General features: G+C 47.4%; 1 protein-coding gene across 2 annotated transcripts in view; it reads left to right on the forward strand.

The window, feature by feature from the left end:
• The window catches only part of LOC121567712 (long-chain-fatty-acid--CoA ligase 3), a 49,911-nt gene extending 23,382 nt beyond the window's left edge, over positions 1-26,529 (forward strand). For both annotated transcript variants that reach the window (XM_041877941.2, XM_041877942.2), the window contains exons 5-15: positions 3,718-3,856; positions 7,458-7,608; positions 8,422-8,545; positions 8,671-8,742; positions 11,372-11,511; positions 11,700-11,872; positions 13,850-13,924; positions 17,283-17,471; positions 18,125-18,239; positions 23,930-24,087; positions 24,285-26,529. In XM_041877941.2, coding sequence (XP_041733875.1) covers positions 3,718-3,856; positions 7,458-7,608; positions 8,422-8,545; positions 8,671-8,742; positions 11,372-11,511; positions 11,700-11,872; positions 13,850-13,924; positions 17,283-17,471; positions 18,125-18,239; positions 23,930-24,087; positions 24,285-24,442 — 1,494 coding nt within the window. In that variant the 3' untranslated portion in view covers positions 24,443-26,529. The remainder of the gene's footprint in view (positions 1-3,717; positions 3,857-7,457; positions 7,609-8,421; positions 8,546-8,670; positions 8,743-11,371; positions 11,512-11,699; positions 11,873-13,849; positions 13,925-17,282; positions 17,472-18,124; positions 18,240-23,929; positions 24,088-24,284) is intronic.
• Positions 26,530-26,880: the final 351 nt, after the last annotated feature.

Raw genomic sequence — 26,880 nt, forward strand, 5'->3', positions numbered from 1 at the left:
GGGTTAGAGACAGAGACCAACACACTGGGTTAGAGACACAGACCAACACACTGGGTTAGAGACACAGACCAACACACTGGGTTAGAGACACAGACCAACACACTGGGTTAGAGACACAGACCAACACACTGGGTTAGAGACACAGACCAACACACTGGGTTAGAGACACAGACCAACACACTGGGTTAGAGACACAGACCAACACACTGGGTTAGAGACGCAGACCAACACACTGGGTTAGAGACGCAGACCAACACACTGGGTTAGAGACACAGACCAACACACTGGGTTAGAGACACAGACCAACACACTGGGTTAGAGACAGAGACCAACACACTGGGTTAGAGACACAGACCAACACACTGGGTTAGAGACACAGACCAACACACTGGGTTAGAGACACAGACCAACACACTGGGTTAGAGACACAGACCAACACACTGGGTTAGATACACAGACCAACACACTGGGTTAGATACACAGAACAACACACTGGGTTAGAGACACAGACCAACACACTGGGTTAGAGACACAGACCAACACACTGGGTTAGAGACACAGACCAACACACTGGGTTAGATACACAGACCAACACACTGGGTTAGATACACAGACCAACACACTGGGTTAGAGACACAGACCAACACACTGGGTTAGAGACACAGACCAACACACTGGGTTAGAGACACAGACCAACACACTGGGTTAGAGACACAGACCAACACACTGGGTTAGATACACAGACCAACACACTGGGTTAGAGACACAGACCAACACACTGGGTTAGAGACACAGACCAACACACTGGGTTAGAGACACAGACCAACACACTGGGTTAGAGACACAGACCAACACACTGGGTTAGAGACACAGACCAACACACTGGGTTAGAGACACAGACCAACACACTGGGTTAGAGACACAGACCAACACACTGGGTTAGAGACACAGACCAACACACTGGGTTAGAGACACAGACCAACACACTGGGTTAGAGACACAGACCAACACACTGGGTTAGAGACACAGACCAACACACTGGGTTAGAGACACAGACCAACACACTGGGTTAGAGACACAGACCAACACACTGGGTTAGAGACACAGACCAACACACTGGGTTAGAGACACAGACCAACACACTGGGTTAGAGACACAGACCAACACACTGGGTTAGAGACACAGACCAACACACTGGGTTAGAGACACAGACCAACACACTGGGTTAGAGACACAGACCAACACACTGGGTTAGAGACACAGACCAACACACTGGGTTAGGAGACACAGACCAACACACTGGGTTAGATACACAGACCAACACACTGGGTTAGAGACACAGACCAACACACTGGGTTAGAGACACAGACCAACACACTGGGTTAGAGACACAGACCAACACACTGGGTTAGAGACACAGACCAACACACTGGGTTAGATACACAGACCAACACACTGGGTTAGAGACACAGACCAACACACTGGGTTAGAGACACAGACCAACACACTGGGTTAGAGACACAGACCAACACACTGGGTTAGAGACACAGACCAACACACTGGGTTAGAGACACAGACCAACACACTGGGTTAGAGACACAGACCAACACACTGGGTTAGAGACAGACCAACACACTGGGTTAGAGACACAGACCAACACACACTGGGTTAGAGACACAGACCAAACACACTGGGTTAGAGACACAGACCAACACACTGGGTTAGAGACACAGACCAACACACTGGGTTAGAGACACAGACCAACACACTGGGTTAGAGACACAGACCAACACACTGGGTTAGGAGACACAGACCAACACACTGGGTTAGAGACACAGACCAACACACTGGGTTAGAGACACAGACCAGCACACTGGGTTAGAGACACAGACCAACACACTGGGTTAGAGACACAGACCAACACACTGGGTTAGAGACACAGACCAACACACTGGGTTAGAGACACAGACCAACACACTGGGTTAGAGACACAGACCAACACACTGGGTTAGAGACACAGACCAACACACTGGGTTAGAGACACAGACCAACACACTGGGTTAGAGACACAGACCAACACACTGGGTTAGAGACACAGACCAACACACTGGGTTAGAGACACAGACCAACACACTGGGTTAGAGACACAGACCAACACACTGGGTTAGAGACACAGACCAACACACTGGGTTAGAGACACAGACCAACACACTGGGTTAGAGACACAGACCAACACACTGGGTTAGAGACACAGACCAACACACTGGGTTAGAGACACAGACCAACACACTGGGTTAGAGACACAGACCAACACACTGGGTTAGAGACACAGACCAACACACTGGGTTAGAGACACAGACCAACACACTGGGTTAGAGACACAGACCAACACACTGGGTTAGATACACAGACCAACACACTGGGTTAGATACACAGACCAACACACTGGGTTAGATACACAGACCAACACACTGGGTTAGATACACAGACCAACACACTGGGTTAGATACACAGACCAACACACTGGGTTAGAGACACAGACCAACACACTGGGTTAGAGACACAGACCAACACACTGGGTTAGAGACACAGACCAACACACTGGGTTAGAGACACAGACCAACACACTGGGTTAGGAGACACAGACCAACACACTGGGTTAGAGACACAGACCAACACACTGGGTTAGAGACACAGACCAACACACTGGGTTAGAGACACAGACCAACACACTGGGTTAGAGACACAGACCAACACACTTGGTTAGAGACACAGACCAACACACTGGGTTAGAGACACAGACCAACACACTGGGTTAGAGACACAGACCAACACACTGGGTTAGAGACACAGACCAACACACATGGGTTAGAGACACAGACCAACACACTGGGTTAGAGACACAGACCAACACACTGGGTTAGAGACACAGACCAACACACTGGGTTAGAGACACAGACCAACACACTGGGTTAGAGACACAGACCAACACACTGGGTTAGAGACACAGACCAACACACTGGGTTAGAGACACAGACCAACACACTGGGTTAGAGACACAGACCAACACACTGGGTTAGAGACACAGACCAACACACTGGGTTAGAGACACAGACCAACACACTTGGTTAGAGACACAGACCAACACACTGGGTTAGAGACACAGACCAACACACTGGGTTAGAGACACAGACCAACACACTGGGTTAGAGACACAGACCAACACACTGGGTTAGAGACACAGACCAACACACTGGGTTAGAGACACAGACCAACACACTGGGTTAGAGACACAGACCAACACACTGGGTTAGAGACACAGACCAACACACTGGGTTAGAGACAGAGACATACAGTCCATACTCCCTCCTGAGGAGAGAGACAGGGTACAGAGCCAGTAAAGCAATATGTATCTGTCAAAACCTGAAAGAATTGACTCACATGTTTAGGTTGTCTAAACATACTGAAGTAGAATGATGTAGAAAGTGCATGTGTTTATTTTGCATGTCCACGTGTACGGAAAGGTCAAGCCTTTGAAAACATACTTGAAAATGAACACGTAAACAAAACCACTGTTTGTAGCCAGCAGCCAGTCTGCGACCAGAGGGAATCAGCCAAACCCTATCAGTATGCCCTATCCCTGTCCCGACCAACCATTTGATGGTTATAGTATAGCTGTCTTAAAGACTTCTTTGTGTGTTTCCTGGTTGAGTTTAGTTCATCCTGTTGGAGGTGCCCAGGCTGCAGCACATCATCGTGGTGGATGACACGCCCACCAAGTGGCCCGGTTACCCACGAGGCATCAGTGTCCACAACATGGCCACTGTTCAGGAGCTGGGGACCAAGCCTGAGAATGGTAAACACGTGTGTGTGTGTGCGTGTGGACTCAACATTTCTTTAACGGCATTACACTGAAATGTACAGACATGTATAACATAGTTATGCATTCATTTATTATTTTGTAGGTAATTACTTTTCTGGACAAGGCTGTAGTCACTAGTCAGTGCAGAGTCATCTCTCCTTACAGTATCTCCTGCTAGCTGATAGATACTGTAGTCTCAGAGATACTGTAGTCTCAAAGATAATATAGTCTCAGAGATACTGTAGTCTCAAAGATAATATAGTCTCAGAGATACTGTAGTCTCAGAGAAACTGTAGTCTCCGAGATACTGTAGTCTCAAAGATACTGTAGTCTCAGAGAAACTGTAGTCCGAGATACTGTAGTCTCAAAGATACTGTAGTCTCAGAGATACTGTAGTCTCAGAGATACTGTAGTCTCAGAGATACTGTAGTCTCAAATATACTGTAGTCTCAGAGATACTGTAGTCTCAAAGATACTGTAGTCTCAGAGATACTGTAGTCTCAAAGATACCGTAGTCTCAGAGATACTGTAGTCTCAAAGATACCGTAGTCTCAGAGATACTGTAGTCTCAAAGATACTGTAGTCTCAGAGATACTGTAGTCTCAAAGATACCGTAGTCTCAGAGATACTGTAGTCTCAAAGATACTGTAGTCTCAGAGATACTGTAGTCTCAAAGATACTGTAGTCTCAGAGATACTGTAGTCTCAAAGATACCGTAGTCTCAGAGATACTGTAGTCTCAAAGATACTGTAGTCTCAGAGATACTGTAGTCTCAAAGATACCGTAGTCTCAGATATACTGTAGTCTCAGAGATACTGTAGTCTCAGAGATACTGTAGTCTCAGAGATACTGTAGTCTCAAAGATACTGTAGTCTCAGAGATACTGTAGTCTCAAAGATAATGTAGTCTCAGAGATACTGTAGTCTCAAAGATACTGTAGTCTCAGAGATACTGTAGTCTCAAAGATAATATAGTCTCAGAGATACTGTAGTCTCAGAGAAACTGTAGTCTCCGAGATACTGTAGTCTCAAAGATACTGTAGTCTCAGCGAAACTGTAGTCCGAGATACTGTAGTCTCAAAGATACTGTAGTCTCAGAGATACTGTAGTCTCAGAGATACTGTAGTCTCAAATATACTGTAGTCTCAGAGATACTGTAGTCTCAGAGATACTGTAGTCTCAAAGATACTGTAGTCTCAGAGATACTGTAGTCTCAGAGATACTGTAGTCTCAAATATACTGTAGTCTCAGAGATACTATAGTCTCAAAGATACCGTAGTCTCAGAGATACTGTAGTCTCAAAGATACCGTAGTCTCAGAGATACTGTAGTCTCAAAGATACTGTAGTCTCAGAGATACTGTAGTCTCAAAGATACCGTAGTCTCAGAGATACTGTAGTCTCAGAGATACTGTAGTCTCAAAGATACTGTAGTCAGAGATACTGTAGTCTCAGAGATACTGTAGTCTCAAAGATACTGTAGTCTCAAAGGGGGAGGTGGCTCATTAGGTCATGTGAATGAGGAAGTGGACACATCTGTGTCAGATTAAAGCTTGGAGAGGAAATACTCTACCTTTCTCTCCTATTTCCCTTTCTCTCCTATTTCCCTTTCTCTCCTATTTTCTCCTTCCCTTCCTCTATCTTTCCATCCCTCCTTTTCTCCGTCTGGTCTCTAGTGCTGCACTGCTTGACCCATAACAAGTAGAGCTGGTACTGTGAAGGGTAGGTGTGTGTGTGTGTGTGTGTGTGGGTGTGTGTTGCAGTGGTCACTGCTAAAATAGCCTGCTGTGGTCTAGGCCTAAATCAGTGGAAGTGTGTGTGCGTGTTTGTAGGTTTTATTGTTTGTTAGTATTTATCAGTTGAAACTCATGTCAGAAGGACAGAGAGTTACAGAGTGAGTTTGAGCAGCAGGACAATGCTATGAATCAGTGGCTAGGGAAATGAACTAGAAAATGGGCTGCAGGGACAGACATGCCACAGCATTAGCACCAAACCATGCAGGATAGCATATCATCGCTATCTGACCTGTGGGATTAGGAAGGAGGGTCATGTTTATAGACACTTCTGTAAACTTCACATGACATCACTCCACCCCCCCCTATCTCTGGGTCCATGTTTATGTCAGAACATGGCCCCTCCTCTCGCATGCGGTTGACTCCAAGTCACGTCCCCCTCCTCTCTCCCTCTCCTATCTCCCTCTCTTTTGCTCCCTTCTTTCTCTCTCTGTCTTCTGTTTGGGTTGTGTTTTATTTTTCTGCACCCGCTGGTGACGTCTTGGAAATGTTTATATTCCACACGACACTGAGCAAGCCCCCAGCCCTAAAAAAAACAATAAAAAACACGTCTTCATTTTCCACATGAGGACAACTGAGAGAAAACTGCTGACTGTTGTTTCTTATATAATTTAGAACAGGGATTTATTTTTATTTTTTAGCTCGATAAATTTATAAATTGGCCATCCTCCCGTGACCCAAATCATCCTCCAACAACCCAAATTAAGAAGAAATAGTGTGTGATTGTAGATGTAGTCTTATAACACACCTCTCACATGCCTAGGGCCCACTTTGGGTCCCGACCCATAGTTTAAGAAACCTACATGATCTACATTTGACATTTTAGTCATTTAGCAGACGCTCTCATCCAGACCGACTTACATTTAGTGAGTGCATACATTTTTCACACTGGCCCCCAGTGGAAAACGAACCCACAACCCTGGCGTTGCAAGCGCCATGCTCTACCAACTGAGATCTAGAGTCATCTCACTCCTTTTCACATTGACAGAATCCACATTGCATGACATAATATAATTTCTGAGTGGCTTTTTGGCAAGCCTAGACAAGAGTAACATGTCTTGGAGAACTTAAGTCCAAACATTTGAAGTGGGCTGACGGGGAGGAGAGGCTTTACTTCAATTGAACAAATCTCAGACAGTTAACACACAGCCAAAACTCAGAGAAGAAAGAGAGCAGAGGAAGAGAGCCGTAGAGAGGGAGAGAGGGAGAGAGAGACATAAAGGAAGAGAGAGAGAGGTAGATGGTGTTATTAGCAGTAACACAGCTCTTAGAAATACTGTATCTTCCTACTGAGAGTACCAAGAGGCTGAAGGACGTTTACTAAATGGTGCCATTGAGTTTAATGTGATTTAATGTTTCATTTGACTGATGTTCCTCTCCCCCTTCATTCCATTAGGAATGTTCCTTTCTTCTTCTCTTTAGATATTCATCATTATGTGTGTTTTATTCCACTTCCTCTACCCCCATCTTGTTTAACGACACCCATATCTTCCCAGGACCTTCGCCTACAGACTTCACATCCTAGACTATATATCCTAACATGGACTTAACAAGCCTCCTCCATTTATTGTCCTGACCTGCACCATATCTTATGATCTCCCATGAACTCCCTTTTCCTACAATATGCTGAATATTTACAAAAACATGCTTTCATGCCATGCCATGAACTAATTTGTTTCCTGTGTGTGTGTGTGTGTGTGTGTGTGTGTGTGTCTCTGTGTGTGTGTGTCTCTGTGTGTGTGTGTGTGTTTGTGTGTGTGTGTGTTTGTGTGTGTCTGTGTGTGTGTGTGTGTGTGTGTGTATAGTGTCTCGTGGGTGTAAACAGCCCATGCCCTCTGACATCGCTGTCATCATGTACACCAGCGGCTCCACTGGCGTACCCAAGGGCGTCATGATCTCCCATAGCAACATCATCGCTGGCATCACTGGCATGGCAGAAAGGATACCCAACCTGGGGTAAGTACCACAAACCTGCCAACCTTATACCCTCTCTTTACCCTCCTGGGCTTTACATACCATCACCTTCCTCCAGTACCAAACTACTATCGACATTTCCTAATAAGCTGAATTTTCATGAATCATCGAATACCACTTTGAATACTCTAAGAATTTTGACAGTCCAAGCTGGCTTCCAAAGTGCACCTTATCCAGGAAGATGGATAAAATGTTTACACAGCCCTTTTTCAATTGGAGCTGTCTTAGAGGAAGATCCCATAATGTCCTTTCTATGCATTTTTGACTGATCTCAGCTGTCAGTGGGGGAGTACAGTGGGATGGTTATACATAGTAGGTCCCATTTCAACGCTGAATTAAAGAAAACACTCAAAGTGATCTATGAGGACAACTTCCTGATTGGGGCCTTGGTGTCAACTGAGCACGTGCAGAAGTGTGGGTTTAAGGCTGTGCTGTAAACACAAGTAGATACTCTACCATCACACTGGTGATCACCATGACGACATATGCTTTGTGTTCTCACTTTCTCTGGAGAACAGGATTGGGGGAAGAGAGGAAAATGGGAAAAGGAGGATGGGAGAGAGGGGGTCAGGTTGTTACCCTTCAGAGAGCAACATCATCTTGATCTGGCCCAGAAGGACATTTACTGCAGTGCTTTGTGTATTTTGTTGTTTAATTGTGTAAACCTTTCTTATACATATAGTTTTGTCATGGAAGTTTATTGAAATATGATTGTGTACTGCTGGACTGTTGCCTGTCTGTCTGTCTGTCCGTATGCTAGAATAATAATGAGTTATTTATATTGTACTGTGGCAGTGAGAATGACACCTACATCGGGTACCTCCCCCTGGCCCATGTGTTGGAGCTGAGTGCAGAGCTGGTGTGTGTGGCTCACGGCTGCAGGATCGGATACTCCTCCCCCCAGACACTAGCGGACCAGGTGAGGTGGTCCCCCCCTGCTCTGTATATCACATGCTTGAACTGTACATTACTAAACACATATATAAAAGGTGAATATATGTGTAGAGTACCTGTATCATAACTGTATCCTTTCTCTCACACCAGTCGACAAAGATAAAAACAGGCAGTAAAGGAGACACCAGTGTTCTGCAACCTACTCTTATGGCAGCTGTGCCGGTAAGACGCACATACAGTACTGTACATGTAGGGTTGCTTTCCCAGACACAGACTAAGATCAGTACTGCTGGTCCAGTACAGACAGTTTCCCCTGACTCTCTCTCTCTCTCTCTCTCTCTCTCTCTCTCGCTCTCGCTCTCGCTCTCGCTCTCGCTCTCTCTCTCTCTCTCTCTCTCTCCTCTCTCTCTCTCTCTCTCTCTCTCTCTCTCTCTCTCTCTCTCTCTCTCTCTCGCTCTCGCTCTCGCTCTCGCTCTCGCTCTCGCTCTCGCTCTCGCTCTCGCTCTCTCTCTCCCTCCCCCTCTCCTCTTGCTCTCTCTCTCTCTCCCCCTCTCTCCCCTCCTCTCTCTCCCTCCCTCTCCCCCTCTCTCTCCTTCCTCTCTCTCTCTCCCTCCCCCTCCCTCCCTCCCTCTCTCTCTCTCTCTCTCTCTCTCTCTCTCTCTCTCTCTCTCTCTCTCGCTCTCTCTCTCTCTCTCTCTCTCTCTCTCTCTCTCTCCCTCCCCTCTCTCTCTCTCTCTCTCTCTCTCTCTCTCTCTTTATCTCTATCTCTATCCCTCCCCCTCTCTCTCTCTTTCCTGTCACAGTACCCCAAGCCATTCTGTGATTTTATTTCAATGTAGAAAATAGTTGAAATGTTATATACAGGTGTATACAGGTGAGTTATTGAGCCTCCCTCACTCTTTCACTACATACTGTGACTCAGTCCCTCACTCTTTCTCTCTTTTTCTCTTACTCTGGTGAGTCATTCAGTCCCTCACTCTTGTCTGTCTCTGTCTCTGTCTCTGTCTCTGTCTCTGTCACTCTCCCTCTCTCTGTGAGACCCCATGCATCTCTTCATCTGTGTGTTCCCCCATGAGGACCCTAGGAGTCAGGGGACACAGGCCAGAGGGCCCCAGTGTCTGGAACCATTCACAGCTGTAAACAGAACGTGAGAAAGCCCTGTGTGGTTTTCCCTGTCATAGACAAACACACACTCCCTCACTCACTCTCACTCTCTCTCTCTCTCACACACACACACACACACACACACACACACACACACACCGCTCACAGTGTGTAGTTTCGTCTGTGATACCAGTCTGCATGTGTCCCACATCAACTTCCTATCTCACTACTTTATCTAACATGCACAGAAACACAGACTCTCACACCCACCAGCTGGTTTTGTTGTTTGTTGTTTGTTGTGCCCTTTACTCCATTAAAACTTGGAGCCCGGTTTTGGAACTCACAAACTCATGACTTTAATAACGAAGTGATCTGGGTTTTAGTGGGGTTGGACAAACTCTCCCTACAGTCACCATGTCGCTAAGAAACAGAGAGTGCTAAGTCACACACGCACACACACACGGACATGGTGCCATCTTTAAGATATTATAGCATCAATCCCATAATCTCCTTCAGAGTGGAATCTGAGATCCGAGAACAACTGACTGGACAACTGAATGACTTTAGGCTCCTCTCCTTCTCTCTTTATCAATCTCTCTGGGAGTGATGAGGTCACTGTTTTCCATGCCCACAGGCAGCTAGCAGGGTCGGGCATTCCCATTTTATTGTTTACTGAAACACTGAATGTTTCATATTGACCAGATTGTTCCCCAATACACCACAGTATATTCTGAATGCTTTAATAGTTGCTGAATCTGTGAGCATCTTTACAGAATTGATTGAATTTAGACCTATCTAAGATATCATCTAGCTAAGACCTCTAATATTGAAATGGTTGGTCTGGGACTTGGTCTTGTTTTCATGCCCAGGACACAGAGTCTCTGCTGGGCAGATACAGAAGAGACACTGGCTGATGTCACCCCCTCCATGTGTTATCTCTGTGCTCACATAGCTCCTCAGAACTGGGCCTCCAGACAGAGAGGTGTCAGGAATCTGCTGTCTGGGCCTGGGACCAAAGCCCCATATTAAGACCGCAGACAGACACAGTGTAAAGCAATGTGCTTTGGCCACATACAGACAGATCCCGAACTTATTGACTCGAACACCACATTCTTCTTATTTCCCCTCCTCTTTCTGTCCCTGTCTCTGCCTCTCCATCTCCCCCGATTTTCTACCCTCTCTTATAGAGTAACAGTCAAAAGTTTGGACACACCTACTCATTCCAGGGTTTTTCTTTATTTTTACTGTTTTCTACATTGTAGAATAATAGTGAAGCCATCAAAACTATGAAATAACACATATGGAATCATTTTGGTTACTACATGATTCCATGTGTGTTATTTCATAGTTTTGATGTCTTCACTATTATTCTACAATGTAAGAAATAGTAAAAAATTAAGAAAAACCGTTGAATGAGTAGGTGTGTCCAAACTTTTGACTGGTAGTGTATATCCATAATGGTAGTGTATATCCATAATGGTAGTGTATATCCATAATGGTAGCGTATATCCATAATGGTAGTGTATATCCATAATGGTAGTGTATATCCATAATGGTACTGTATATCCAAATCAACTCCCCCTCTTTATTTTTCTCTTTTTGCGTCTCTGCTCCATCTCTTAATTCCTCCCCTATTCTCTCTCTCTCTCTCTCTCTTTCTCTCTCTCTCTCTCTCTCTCTCTCTCTCTCTCTCTCTCTCTCTCTCTCTCTCTCTCTCTCTCTCTCTTTCTCTCTCTGTGTGCTACAGGAGATAATGGATCGTATCTATAAGAATGTGATGACCAAGGTGGAGGAGATGAGCAGTGCTCAGAGGACTCTGTTCACTCTGGCCTACAACTACAAGCTGGAGCAGCTCTCCAAAGGACGCAGCACGCCACTGTGTGACAAGTACGTCAGTCATCTACAGTACACACACACACACACAAATCCTTGCATATACACACTATATCTATTGCTCATACAAAACCTCATACAAAACAAATAACATAGTGAAGCACAGTTCATCCAGGAAGTGTAAACATGAATTTTCCTTGCAGATTAACTGATCTCCTCCCCCTCCCCTCTACTCCCTCCAGCCTGGTCTTTAAGAAGGTGCGGTCCCTACTGGGGGGGAAGACCAGGGTGCTGCTGTCGGGCGGGGCGCCCCTCTCTGCCGCCACCCAGCGCTTCATGAACGTGTGCTTCTGTTGCCCCGTGGGCCAGGGCTACGGCCTCACCGAGACCTGTGGAGCTGGAACCATCAGCGAGAGTGAGAGAGTGAGAGAGTGAGAGAGTGAGAGAGTGAGAGAGTGAGAGAGTGAGAGAGAGGGAGAGAGAGAGAGGGGGTGGGAGAGAGAGAGAGAGAGAGAGGGGGGGGTTGAGGAAAGGAGGGATACAGAGGGATGGGATAGGGTAGGAGGGAGGAGAGACAGTGGTGGATACAGAGGGATAGGATAGGGTAGGAGGGAGGAGAGACAGTGGTGGATACAGAGGGATAGGATAGGGTAGGAGGGAGGAGAGACAGTGGTGGATACAGAGGGATGGGATAGGGTAGGAGGGAGGAGAGACAGTGGTGGATACAGAGGGATGGGATAGGGTAGGAGGGAGGAGAGACAGTGGTGGATACAGAGGGATGGGATAGGGTAGGAGAGAGGAGAGACAGTGGTGGATACAGCGGGATGGGATAGGGTAGGAGGGAGGAGAGACAGTGGTGGATACAGAGGGATGGGATAGGGTAGGAGGGAGGAGAGACAGTGGTGGATACAGAGGGATAGGGTAGGAGGGAGGGAGGAGAGACAGTGGTGGATACAGCGGGATGGGATAGGGTAGGAGGGAGGAGAGACGGAGGATACAGAGGGATGGGATAGGGTAGGAGGGAGGAGAGACAGTGGTGGATACAGAGGGATAGGGTAGGAGGGAGGGAGGAGAGACAGTGGTGGATACAGCAGGATGGGATAGGGTAGGAGGGAGGAGAGACAGTGGTGGATACAGAGGGATGGGATAGGGTAGAAGGGAGGAGAGACAGTGGTGGATACAGAGGGATGGGATAGGGTAGGAGGGAGGAGAGACAGTGGTGGATACAGAGGGATAGGATAGGGTAGGAGGGAGGAGAGACAGTGGTGGATACAGAGGGATGGGATAGGGTAGGAGGGAGGAAAGACAGTGGTGGATCAGAGGGATGGGATAGGGTAGGCGAGAGGAGAGACAGTGGTGGATACAGAGGGATGGGATAGGGTAGGAGGGAGGAGAGACAGTGGTGGATACAGCAGGATGGGATAGGGTAGGCGAGAAGAGAGACAGTGGTGGATACAGAGAGATGGGATAGGGTAGGAGAGAGGAGAGACAGTGGTGGATACAGAGGGACGGGATAGGGTAGGAGAGAGGAGAGACAGTGGTGGATACAGCGGGATGGGATAGGGTAGAAGGGAGGAGAGACAGTGGTGGATACAGAGGGATGGGATAGGGTAGGAGGGAGGAGAGACAGTGGTGGATACAGATGGATGGGATAGGGTAGGAGGGAGGAGAGACAGTGGTGGATACAGAGGGATAAGGTAGGAGGGAAGGGAACAGTGGTGGATACAGAGGGATGGGGTAGGAGGGAGGAGAGACAATGTTAGATACAGATGGATGGGGTAGGAGGGAGGAGAGACAGTGGTGGATACAGAGGGTTGGGGTAGGAGGGAGGAGAGACAGTGGTGGATACAGAGGGATGGGATAGGAGGGAGGAGAGACAGTGGTGGATACAGAGGGATGGGATAGGAGGGAGGAGAGACAGTGGTGGATACAGAGGGTTGGGGTAGGAGGGAGGGAGGAGAGACAGTGGTGGATACAGAGGGATGGGGTAGGAGGGAGGAGAGACAGTGGTGGATACAGAGGGATGGGGTAGGAGGGAGGAGAGACAGTGGTGGATACAGAGGGATGGAGCTGAAGAGAAAGGAAAGGAGAGACAGCAGAGTTCTAAAATCATGGAAATATCCATTAGTTCTCCCCAATGCAGGAAAGAACTGAAGCCAGCAGTGACCCATTGCACAGCACCACTATTAGCTATGGTCCAATGAGAAAGGGTTTCAGTGTTGTCATGCCTTAGGGATGGGAGTGAGAGCAGGGCCTTGGCAGGGTTACCATGGTTGGGTCAGGTTGCCACGGTAACGGATGAGGCGCATTTAGCATAACAGTGCCACTGTGTATTGTACAGTGGTCAGTCACTGCAGCTTGTGATGACGATGTGTATGTGTGTGTGTTCCAGTGTGGGACTACAGTACAGGGCGAGTTGGTGGACCGCTCATTTGTTCTGAAATCAAGCTCAAGGATTGGGTGGAGGGTGAGTAACACAGACAGACAGGGAGGAGGACCCCTGGGTCTCTTTATCCACACACACATATACACACACACACACTTATGAAAACAATGTCATATAGTTTACCAATCCATCCCACATTATTTACACAAATGCCCTAGTCAGTGTGAGAGATGGACAGCGTTTTAGGAGAAAGATCACTCTCTCATATTTCAACTGCATTCAGTTCTCCATGACCTTGTAAGGAAGTCATTCAAAACACAACTCTTTCCTCTGTACAGTTTTCCATCATACATACAGTGCCTTCAGAAAGTATTCACACCTGTTGACTTTTTCAAAATGTTGTTGTTACAAGGTGGGATTCAAATATATTTAACTGTCATTGTGTGTCAACGATCTACACAATATACTCTGTAATGTCAAAGTGGAAGAAAAATTATAACATTTGTAAAAATAAATTTGGAAAAATAAAACCCTAATATATCTTGATTTCATAAATATTCAAACCCCTGAGTCAATACTTGTTAGAATCACCTTTGGCAGCGATTACAGCTGTGAGTATTTCTGGGTAAGTCTCTAAGAGCTTTGCACACCTGGATTGTACAATATTTGCACATTATTCTTAAAAAAATTATTCAAGCTCTGTAAAGTTGGTTGTTGATCATTGCTAGACAGACATTTTCAAGTCTTGACATAGATTATCAAGCCGATTTTAAGTCAAAACTGTAACTAGGCCACTCAGGAACATTCAATGTCGTCTAGGTAAGCAACTCCAGTGTATTTTTGGCCTTGTGTTTTAGGTTATTGTCCTGCTGAAAGGTGAATTTGTCTCCCAGTGTCTGTTGGAAAGCAGACTGAACCAGGTTTTCCTCTAGGATTTTGCCTGTGCTTAGCTCTACTCTGTTTCTTTTTATCCCAAAAAAGTCACTAGTCCTTGCCAATGACAAGCATACCCATAACATGATGCAGCCACCACCTATCACAGCTCACAAGAAGACCCAGATGCAGACAGTTTCGAAGTAACAAAAGTTTATTACAAAAACGGGGGCAGGCAAACGACAGGTCAAGGGCAGGCAGAGGTCAGTAATCCAGAACAGAGTACAAAAAGTACAGAATGGCAGGCAGGCTCAGGGGCAGGCAGAGGTCAGTAATCCAAGGCAGTGTCACAAGGTACAGAACGGCAGGAAGGCTCAGGGTCAGGGCAGGCAGAATGGTCAAAACCGGGAAAACTAGAAAACAAGAACTAGAGAAAAACAGGAGTACGGGAAAAACGCTGGTAGGCTTAACGAGACAAAACAAACTGGCAACAGACAAACAGAGAACACAGGTATAAATACACTGGGGATAATGGGTAGATGGGCGACACCTGGAGGGGAGTAGAGACAAGCACAAAGACAGGTGAAATAGATCAGGGTGTGACCTCGACTAACTGGTGCCCCGCACATTGACTCTGTACCGGTACCCCCTGTATATACAGTGGGGGAAAAAAGTATTTAGTCAGCCACCAATTGTGCAAGTTCTCCCACTTAAAAAGATGAGAGAGGCCTGTAATTTTCATCATAGGTACACGTCAACTATGACAGACAAAATGAGAGAAAAAAATCCTGAAAATCACATTGTAGGATTTTTAATGAATTTATTTGCAAATTATGGTGGAAAATAAGTATTTGGTCAATAACAAAAGTTTCTCAATACTTTGTTATATACCCTTTGTTGGCAATGACACAGGTCAAACGTTTTCTGTAAGTCTTCACAAGGTTTTCACACACTGTTGCTGGTATTTTTGGCCCATTCCTCCATGCAGATCTCCTCTAGAGCAGTGATGTTTTGGGGCTGTCGCTGGGCAACACAGACTTTCAACTCCCTCCAAAGATTTTCTATGGGGTTGAGATCTGGAGACTGGCTAGGCCACTCTAGGACCTTGAAATGCTTCTTACGAAGCCACTCCTTCGTTGCCCGGGCGGTGTGTTTGGGATCATTGTCATGCTGAAAGACCCAGCCACGTTTCATCTTCAATGCCCTTGCTGATGGAAGGAGGTTTTCACTCAAAATCTCAGGATACATGGCCCCATTCATTCTTTCCTTTACACGGATCAGTCGTCCTGGTCGCTTTGCAGAAAAACAGCCCCAAAGCATGATGTTTCCACCCCCATGCTTCACAGTAGGTATGGTGTTCTTTGGATGCAACTCAGCATTCTTTGTCCTCCAAACACAACGAGTTGAGTTTTTACCAAAAAGTTATATTTTAGTTTCATCTGACCATATGACATTCTCCCAATCCTCTTCTGGATCATCCAAATGCACTCTAGCAAACTTCAGACGGGCCTGGACACGTACTGGCTTAAGCAGGGGCACACGTGTGGCACTGCGGGATTTGAGTCCCTGGCGGCGTAGTGTGTTACTGATGGTAGGCTTTGTTACTTTGGTCCCAGCTCTCTGCAGGTCATTCACTAGGTCCCCCGTGTGGCTCTGGGATTTTTTGCTCACTGTTCTTGTGATAATTTTGACCCCACGGGGTGAGATCTTGCGTGGAGCCCCCAGATCGAGGGAGATTATCAGTGGTCTTGTATGTCTTCCATTTCCTAATAATTGCTCCCACAGTTGATTTCTTCAAACCAAGCTGCTTACCTATTGCAGGTTCAGTCTTCCCAGCCTGGTGCAGGTCTACAATTTTGTTTCTGGTGTCCTTTGACAGATCTTTGGTCTTGGCCATAGTGGAGTTTGGAGTGTGACTGTTTGAGGTTGTGGACAGGTGTCTTTTATACTGATAACAAGTTCAAACAGGTGCCATTAATACAGGTAACGAGTGGAGGACAGAGGAGCCTCTTAAAGAAGAAGTTACAGGTCTGTGAGAGCCAGAAATCTTGCTTGTTTGTAGGTGACCAAATACTTATTTTCCACCATCATTTGCAAATAAATTCATTAAAAATCCTACAATGTGATTTTCTGGATTTTTTTTTCTCAATTTGTCTGTCATAGTTGACGTGTACCTATGATGAAAATTACAGGCCTCTCTCATCTTTTTAAGTGGGAGAACTTGCACAATTGGTGGCTGACTAAATACTTTTTTTCCCCACTGTAGCCTCCCTACTGTTATTTTATTTAATGCTACTTTTTAATTATTTGCTATTTTTTATTTTCTTAAAAACTGCATTTTTGGTTAAGGGCTTGTAAGTAAGCATTTCACTGTAAGGTCTACACCTGTTGTATTCGGTGCATGTGGCAAATAAAATTTGACACCACCATGCTTGAAAGTATGAAGAGTGGTACTCAGTGATGTGTTGTGTTGGATTTGCCCCAAACATTACGCTTTGTATTCAGGACATAAAGTTCATTTCTTTGCCACATTACTTAATTGCCTTGTTACTGCTCTGTCCTCCAGGTGGCTACCACAGCACAGACACGCCCACCCCACGAGGCGAGATCCTGATTGGCGGGCCCAACGTTACCATGGGTTACTACAAGAATGAGGCCAAGAACCAGGACTTCTTTGTGGATGACAATGGCCAGCGCTGGTTCTGTACTGGAGACATAGGAGAAGTCCATCCTGATGGATGCCTCAAGATCATTGGTGAGGAGCAGGGCTAACACCTCTTCTGAATGGCCTCATTCTCGGTTTCTACTCTATTCCAAAGTGTTCCCTTTCACCATGGTTATGCACCCAAGTTCATATTTGCTAAGATACACATTTACATTTGGGCATGTCCATCAAAGGAGGCTGGTGGGAGGAGCTATAGGATGACGGGCTCATTGTAATGGTTGAAATGAAATCTATGGAGTGGAGTCAAATACGTTGTTTCCATGTGTTTGATGTGTTTGGTACCATTCCACTGATTGCATTCCAGCCATGACAACGAGCCTGTCATCCTATAGCTCCTCCCACCAGCCTCCTCTGATGTCCATATAGAGTAGTATGTAAAAAGAAAAATCCCTGATACCACCTACGCCAGCACACCACATCAACATCATGCCCAAAACCACTGAATCCCTTCTAAACAACCTATGCCCCTACGTTCATCTATCAGTCTAGCAGGGCAGCTCCCAAGAACAACTGTTTCCCAATTCCACCTCACTTCTGACAATTCCTCTTGAGCCGTGTTTACATTAGACTGACAGAAATCCTACGGTTCTCTGTTGTCTACATCTGTCTGTAAAGATTTGCAGTGCAGTGGAAAATGTGCTGTTTCTCCTCCAGTTCTACTCAGTGTGTCCCTGTGTCTACAGATCGTAAGAAGGACCTGGTTAAGCTCCAGGCTGGAGAGTATGTGTCTCTGGGGAAGGTGGAGGCCATGCTGAAGAACTGCCCCCTTATAGACAACATCTGTGCCTACGCCAACAGGTGTGTGTGTGTGTGTGTGTGTGTGTGTGTGTGTGTGTGTGTGTGTGTGTGTGTGTTTTTTGTTTAACTATCCTTGTGGCAGTTTAGGTTGCTGAAAGGAGCGATTGTAATGGCATCAAACCATGTGTTTGATGTATTTGATACCATTCCACTAATTCCGCTCCAGCCATTACCACCAGCCCGTCCTGCCCAATTAAGGTGCCACCAACCTCCTGTGCCTTGTGGGTACCAGAAGTCCTCAAGGATAGTAAAAGAAGGACAATTCGGGCAAGTGGGGACATTTTGCCGCTTCCCACAAGAAAAACTGCTATTTTAGGCTTAGGAGTTAGGTTTAGGGTTAGGGTTACAATTAGGGTTAGATTTAGGGTTAGGGAAAATAGGATTTTGGATGGTGTGACGAGGTGTGAATGAAGGAGTCAGGCGAAGGAGGTAAAATACCGAAGTCCAGAGTTTATTCCGTTTACATAAATAAAACGCCCAAAGCGTCAAACGACACTGTACAAGGGAAAACATCCACCTTGGCATAAACACAGTGAATAGTAGCTCAACCGAGCAACACGCTCTCACAACAAACAATCACTCACAAAGACAAGGAGAACAGAGGGAACACTTATACACATACTAATTAGGGGAATGAGCACCAGGTGTGTGTGATTGACAAGACATGACAAGTGGAGTGATGAGAATGGGATCAGCAGTAGCTAGTACTCCGGTGACGACGAATGCCGAAGCCTGCCCAAAACAGGAGGGGGGGCAGCCTCGGCGGAAGTCGTGACAGTACCCCCGACGCGGGGACGGCCAGGAGGACGCGGTGCAGGGCGAGTCGGATGGCGACGGTGGAAATCCCTCAACAGGGAGGGATCGAGGATGTCCCGCCTTGGGACCCAGCACCGTTCCTCCGGACCGTACCCCTCCCACTCCACGAGATACTGAAGGCCCCCCACCCGACGCCTCGAATCCAGGATGGAACGGACCGAGTACGCCGGGGCCCCCTCAATGTCCAGAGGAGGTGGAGGAACATCCCGCACCTCAGACTCCTGGAGCGGACCAGCTACCACCGGCCTGAGGAGAGACACATGAAACGAGGGTTAATACGGTAATCAGGGGGGAGGAACAACCTGTATGTCACCTCGTTTATTCTCCTCAGGACTTTAAACGGCCCCACAAACCGCGGGCTCTGCTTCCGGCAGGGCAGGCGGAGGGACAGATTCCGGGTCGAGAGCCAGACCCGATCCCCCGGTACGAACACCGGGGCCTCCCTGCGGTGGCGGTCAGCGTTGGCCTTCTGACGACGCACAGTGCGCTGGAGGCGAACGTGGGCAGCGTCCCAAGTCTCCTCCAAACGCCGAAACCAGTCATCCACCGCAGGAGCCTCGGTCTGGCTCTGGTGCCACGGTGCCATGACCGGTTGGTAACCTAAAACACATTGGAAGGGTGTTAGATTAGTGGAGTTGTGGTGGAGAGAGTTCTGAGCATATTCTGCCCATGGCAGGAACACCGACCACTCCCCCGGCTGGTCCTGACAGTAGGTCCGCAGGAACCTACCCACATCTTGATTCACCCTTTCCACCTGCCCATTACTCTCGGGGTGAAATCCAGAGGTCAGGCTGACCGAGACCCCCAGACGTTTCATGAATGCCTTCCAGACTCTAGACGTGAACTGGGGACCTCGGTCGGACACTATATCCTCTGGTACCCCGTAGTGCCGGAAGACGTGAGTAAACAGAGCTTCCGCAGTTTGTAGGGCCGTGGGGAGACTGGGCAGAGGAAGGAGGCGGCAGGACTTTGAAAAGCGGTCCACAATGACCAGGATAGTGGTGTTACCTTGGGAGGGGGGAAGATCAGTAAGAAAATCAATACTCAGGTGAGACCATGGTCGTTGTGGAACTGGTAAAGGTTGTAGCTTACCCGCTGGGAGGTGCCTAGGTGCCTTACTCTGGGCGCACACTGAGCATGAGGAAACATACACCCTCACGTTCTTAGCCAAGGTAGGCCACCAGTACTTCTCGGTCAGGCAGCGCATTGTACGACCGATACCTGGATGACCAGAGGAGGGTGACGTGTGTGCCCAGTAGATCAGACGATCACGGATAAGTGCAGGCATGTACTGCATCCCAGCTGGACACTGCGGTGGAGATGGATCTGTGCGTAATGCCTGCGCTATATCTGCGTCCATCGCCCATACTACCGGCGCCACAATGCATGAGGCCAGGAGTATGGGGGTGTTGTCTCTGGGCCTCTCCTCTGTGTCATACAAGACAGTGCGTCTGCCTTCACGTTCTTCGTACCTGGAATGTATGAGAGTCTGAAATCAAACTGGGTGAAGAAGAGGGCCCACCTGGCCTGGCGAGAATTCAGCCTCCTGTTTTGTCCCTTTGAGCCAATGTCTCCACACCGTCAAAGCTCGGACAACAGCCAGCAGCTCCCGATCACCAACGGCGTAGTTCTGCTCCGCCGCGCTGAGCTTCTTAGAAAAGAAGGCACAGGGGCGGATCTTGGGTGGCGTGCCCGAGCGTTGGGATAAGACTGCTCCTATTCCTACCTCGGACGGATCCACCTCCACTACGAACGGTAGTGATGGATCGGGGTGAGCCAGTACCAGGGCTGAGGTGAACAGACCACGCAATCTACTGAAGACCAAATCAGCCTCAGCAGACCAGCGGAGCCGGGACAGCCCACCCTTCAACAAGGAGGTAATGGGAGCTGCGACCTTGCCAAAGCCCTGAATAAACCTTCGATAGTAGTTGGCAAAGCCAAGGAAGTGCTGCACCTCCTTTACCGTGGTTGGAGTCGGCCAATTACGCAAGGCTGTCATGCGGTCTCCCTCCATCTCCACACCTGTGGTGGTAATGCGATATCCAAGGAAGGAGATTGACTGCTGGAAAAACTCACACTTCTCTGCCTTGGCATAAAGATCATTTTCCAGCAGTCGGCCCAGTACCTTGCGAACCAGGGACACATGCTCGGCGCGCGTAGTGGAATACACCAGGATGTCATCGATGTAGACCACCACACCGCGACCAAGCATGTCCCGAAACACCTCATTCACAAAGGACTGGAAAACGGATGGAGCATTCATCAAACCATAGGGCATCACCAGGTATTCATAATACCCCGAGGTTGTGCTGAATGCTGTTTTCCACTCATCCCCTTACCGAATACGCACCAGGTTGTAGGCACTCCTGAGGTCTAATTTGGTGAAAAAGCGGGCCCCATGCATTGACTCAATCACTGAAGGAATGAGGGGAAGAGGATAACTAAATCGTACCGTCACATTATTCAGTGGTCGATAATCAATGCACGGGTGTAAACCGCCAACTTTCTTCTTCACAAAGAAGAAACTCGAGGAGGCAGGTGAAGTGGAGGGACGTATATACCCCTTGCACAGGGACTCGGTGACGTATGTTTCCATCGCCTCCGTTTCAGCCTGCGACAGGGGATACACATGACTCCTGGGAGGTACAGCGTCTACCCGAAGGTTTATCGCGCAATCCCCCTCCCGATGAGGTGGTAATTTAGTCGCTTGCGTCTTGGAAAACGTGAGCGCCAGATCATGGTATTCGGGGGGAATGCGCACGGTGGGGGTACTGTCTGGACTTTCCACCGTGGTCGCACCAACGGAAACACCTAGACACCTACCCGGACACTCACGCGACCACCCTGTAAGAACCCTCTGCGGCAATGAGAAATTGGGGTTGTGAAGGGCTAACCACGGGATACCCAAGACTACAGGGTGAGCAGGAGACTCAATAATCATAAAGGTGATCTGTTCAACATGCGTCTCCTGCGTAATCATGGTGACTGGTACCGTAACTTCCTTAACCAACCCGGACCCTAATGGTCGACTATCAAGTGCTCTGATGTGGAGTGGAATGGTTAGGGGAACCAATGAAATGCCCTGATGGCGTGCAAATGCCCTGTCCATAAAATACCCAGCTGCGCCTGAATCGACTAGCGCCTTACACTGGGAACCCACCAAGTGATCGGGAAAGGAGATAGATAAAGTACAGTGCGCCGCAAAGGGCTCTGAACACGTTTGGGTGTTCGTTACCTGGGGTGAAGCGTGAGTACCCTGCCTACCGCCTCCAGAACCAAAAGAACGTTGACTGCAACGTGAGGTGGATTGTCCCTTCGTGCCACCAGAGTGGCACTGTCGCTGTCCTCCTGCGCTCTCTCGACCGGCGGCTCCCCCCAGCTCTATCTGCTCGTGGTCAGAGTCGTCCGGAGTGGTAACGGGCAGACCCCTACCAGGACGTCCTCTGGCTGCTAGCAGATTGTCCAGCTGGATGGCCATGTCCACCAGTTGGGAGAACGATAGCATGGCATCCCGGCAGGCTAGCTCCCGTCGGACGTCCTCCCTTTGATGGCAATGGAAATGGTCGATCAGGGCCCGCTCGTTCCACCCGGACCACGCTGCCAGCATCCGGAACGCCAGCGCGTAGTCCTGAGCGGTCCTCGTCCCCTGCCTCAGATGAACCAGTCGTTCGCCTGCCTCTCGACCCTCAGGCGGGTGATCAAAAACGGCCCGAAAGAGGCGAGCAAACTCTCCGTAGTCCTCCAATGCGGTACCTTCCTCGTTCCACACCGCGTTGGCCCACTCCAGGGCTCTCCCACAAAGGCAGGAAACGAGGACGGATACCTTCTCCCGCTCCCGGGGCGCCGGCCTGATGCTGGAGAAATACAACTCCAGTTGGAGTAGGAATCCCTTACATCACGCTGCCGTCCCATCAAACGCCGATGGCCGGGATATCTGGATCCCTCCAGGGGCTGGGATGTAGGTGGCTGGATCTGGTTGACCAGCTGGTCTCGATAGATCGGATCCTCTCCTCTCCAGGCGTTGTACCACCTGAAGAACCCGATCCATCGCTTCCCCCAAGCTGGCCAACATCGAGGAATGCTCCTGGACCCTTGCCACAACTCCAGACATGCGGTCTTCTCCTGCTGACTTCATATCAGATCAGGTGAGTGATTCTGTGACGAGGTGTGAAAGAAGGAGTCAGGCGCAGGAGGTAAAATACTGAAGTCCAGAGTTTATTCCGTTTACATAAATCAAACACCCAAAGCGTCAAACGACACTATTACAAGGGAAAACATCCACCTTGGTCCTCTGTAGCTCAGCTGGTAGAGCACGGCGCTTGTAACGCCAAGGTAGTGGGTTCGATCCCCGGGACCAACCACACGCAAAAAAAATTAATGCACGCATGACTGTAAGTCGCTTTGGATAAAAGCGTCTGCTAAATGGCATATTATTATTATTATTATAAACACAGTGAATAGTAGCTCAACCGAGCTACACGCTCTCACAACAAACAATCACTCACAAAGACAAGGGGAACAGAGGGAACACTAATACACATACTAATTAGGGGAATGAGCACCAGGTGTGTGTGATTGACAAGACATGACAAGTGGAGTGATGAGAATGGGATCGGCAGTAGCTAGTACTCCGGTGACGACGAACGCCAAAGCCTGCCCGAACCAGGAGGGGGGGCAGACTTGGCGGAAGCCGTGACAGTTGGGAATCAATTATTTGGTCCCCACAAGGATAGCAATACAAAACTGTGTGTGTGTGTGTGTGTGTGTGTGTGTGTGTGTGTGTGTGTGTGTGTGTGTGTGTGTGTGTGTGTGAATCAGTCTATGTAAAAAAACTGAGACATGGTGGTGTCTTCTTAACCGTTATCTCTCTTCAGCGATGAGATGTACGTGATTGGCTTTGTGGTGCCCAATCAGAAGCATCTGCTTTCGCTAGCGGAGCAGTATCGTATCCGGGGCTCATGGGAGGAGCTGTGTAACAACGCTGCCATGGAGGAGGTGGTCCTGCAGGTCATCACCGAGGCCGCCCTATCAGGTGAGAGGTCAAAGGTCATCAGACCTTGGAGAGAGAGGAGAGCGATGTTATAGAAAGATGGTAGTGGTAGTAGTAGATACAGGTTATAGTGAGTCAGGTTGAAGCTCTACTTTTGTCATCCATTCCTTTTGGTGGTGCTTTGGTTTCATATCTGATTGGAATTGTGATGCATTTCCTCTTCTTGTCTGTCTGTGCAGCCCAGCTGGAGCGGTTTGAGATCCCCCGTAAGATCCGTCTGAGCCCTGACCCCTGGACCCCCGAGACGGGCCTGGTGACCGAAGCCTTCAAGCTCAAACGCCAGCAGCTGAAGAGCAAGTACCAGGACGACATCGAGAGAATGTACGGTGGGAAGTAGGACCAGACCAGACCAGAACCTCTCCAAGCACAGAGCATCTGCCTCAAGCCGCTCAGCTCCTAGCTCCGTCCTCCTATCCCCACCCGACCCCCATCCCGACCCTCATCCCGGACGAGCCCCCAGAAGCACTGAAATTACTTGAATCTACTTTGTTCTCCTGAGACCAAAAAGATGGACAGAGATAGAGAGAGAGACAGATTGAGAGAGATAGAGGGAGAAAAATATAAATATCAAAGAGAGGAGGCTGTGTTGTTGCAATATTCCCCCTCTACTGTTCCTTTATTCGATAAAATGGCTTTGCTTAAAAATTCAAATCAATAGACAATAGCCTAGCCCTGAAGACTGTTGAAGAGAAGTATTAGTTAGGTGAGAGTAAGTAAGGGGTGTTGTTGGAACACCCTAAAACAGTATCTCCATGTTCATTCCACTCCTTGCCCATGTTCATTCCACTTCTTGCCCTCTTTGGAGATGATTTTCCTCCAGATGTGAGTTATGAGACAGGACAGGTAGGTCATGTTCACTGTTGAGCTCATGTCTGTCTGAGTGTTGTCGACCGTTATTGAAGCACAAGCTCAGGTTGGTTGGAAAAGGTTCTGATTTAACCCCAATGCCCTTCTGTCTGAGGGTGTCAGGAATGCTAAGCCATGAGCCTGTAGAGATCAAGTACCATTAACATTTTGGTTAAAATCTGTATAGATTTTATTTTCTCCTTTAATTCTGCGATTCTGTCCACGTTAGTCCACATTGGCTGATTCTCTGTCCAAGTTCCAAATCCAGGGCTGCTCACTGGCTAATTCTCAGCCCTATTCCTGAATCCAGGTTTTTCCATTGCTTATTCTCTGGTTTATTTCAGAACCTAGTTCTGCCCGGAGACTAGTCTTACTTCCTGCAGGACAGGATTAAACTAGCTGTTGGTGTTTATTTTTGTTGTGTTTGGTTGATGCTGTTTTTTCTGCTTAGTGAGGCTTTAGCACTGTGATTTCTATTAGATTCCCATCTGCCCATCTGATCCTACAAGCACGAAGTCAACAGGAGGTTCAGAGAGACTAAGATAAGATAATGACTTTATTATCCCCATGGGGAAATGTGGGTTTCAGCTAGGGCAGTGAAATGTTGTCTCTGCCCCTAGAAGAAAAACTGAACATTTGGAGGTGAGTGTATTTCTTTCAGAACTCTTCCCTTGACGTTTCTATCATTCATATTATTGTTATTATTTATGATAATGCCAATTAATAATACTCTTGTCATGAACTCATAATGTTTGTAAGAAAGATGTAGATTGGTGAATACCATTTTGTGGTAGAAAACATATTCGTACTCTGTTATAGGTGTGCACTTACATGAACCACACATTCACGTGCTAATGTAAGAGCTGTCGTTCTAGAATCACTGTCATGCTTGAAGTGAACAGTGTGCAATATGATAATATAACATTTGGACCAAACTAGGGTAGGATTACTTGGCCGATGGCAAGAAGAGATGCACACAAAACACTCACACAAAACAGTTCCGTACAAGAATTTTGATAATTTAGTTAAGAGCACAGCTTCAGCATTTATGTGTGTGTGTGTGCGTGCGCATGCATGCGGTGTTCTCGCACTTGAAAAGGCCATTCCTTGTATGTTGTTGTATGTGATACACCACAGCAAAAGATGGCCTTGAGCTTTCCTAAATGGTCCAAACATGGCTCTGTAGAACATCATTCCACACATGACACATGTTGCCTTTTCTTGGGATTTCAAGTGGATAACTACGCATAGGAAATATTTTAATAACAATGCTGTACACAGTGATGTAAGATATCGTTTCTTGACATTATGTGTTACTGTAACCCAGAATAACATGCCTTTCTGATGTTTTCCTGTATACTATACATACAGTATATGAGGGGCAGTGATCACTGGAGAAGGAATTATTATAGCCTCTATTTTAAATCTATTGTAGCTTTATAATATATACCTGTTTTGTTACTCCTCTCCCATTTGTCCGGGGAATCTGCCTTGTAACATAAGTGCATCAATTGTATTTATTTGTAATTTGCCTGGGAAATTATTACATGAAGAAGTAAATAAAGATTGTGTTTGGTCTATCAGTGCTGTCCTGAGTTATTTGAGTGCAAATTGAGAAATTAGGCTGTCTTAAAAATCTGACGTCCATTATGTTGTCCATTACAATTAGACCCATAATAAAGCAGTGATTGGTGACGCACCGTTAGGTGGTTATGATGAGGGATGTAGCTCAGTTGGTAGAGCATGGCGTTTGCAACACCAGGGTTGTGGGTTCGATTCCCACAGGGGGCCAGTATGGAAAACATTTTTTTTTTAAATAATGTATGCACTCACTAACTGTAAGTCGCTCTGGATAAAAGCGTCTGCTAAATGACTAAAATGTAAATGTAATGATGACTGCGTGAGAAAGTTCTGTTTTGAGCTGTAAGC

This window comes from Coregonus clupeaformis, chromosome 6 (genome assembly GCF_020615455.1).
Source record: "Coregonus clupeaformis isolate EN_2021a chromosome 6, ASM2061545v1, whole genome shotgun sequence".
Lineage (NCBI taxonomy): Eukaryota > Metazoa > Chordata > Actinopteri > Salmoniformes > Salmonidae > Coregonus > Coregonus clupeaformis.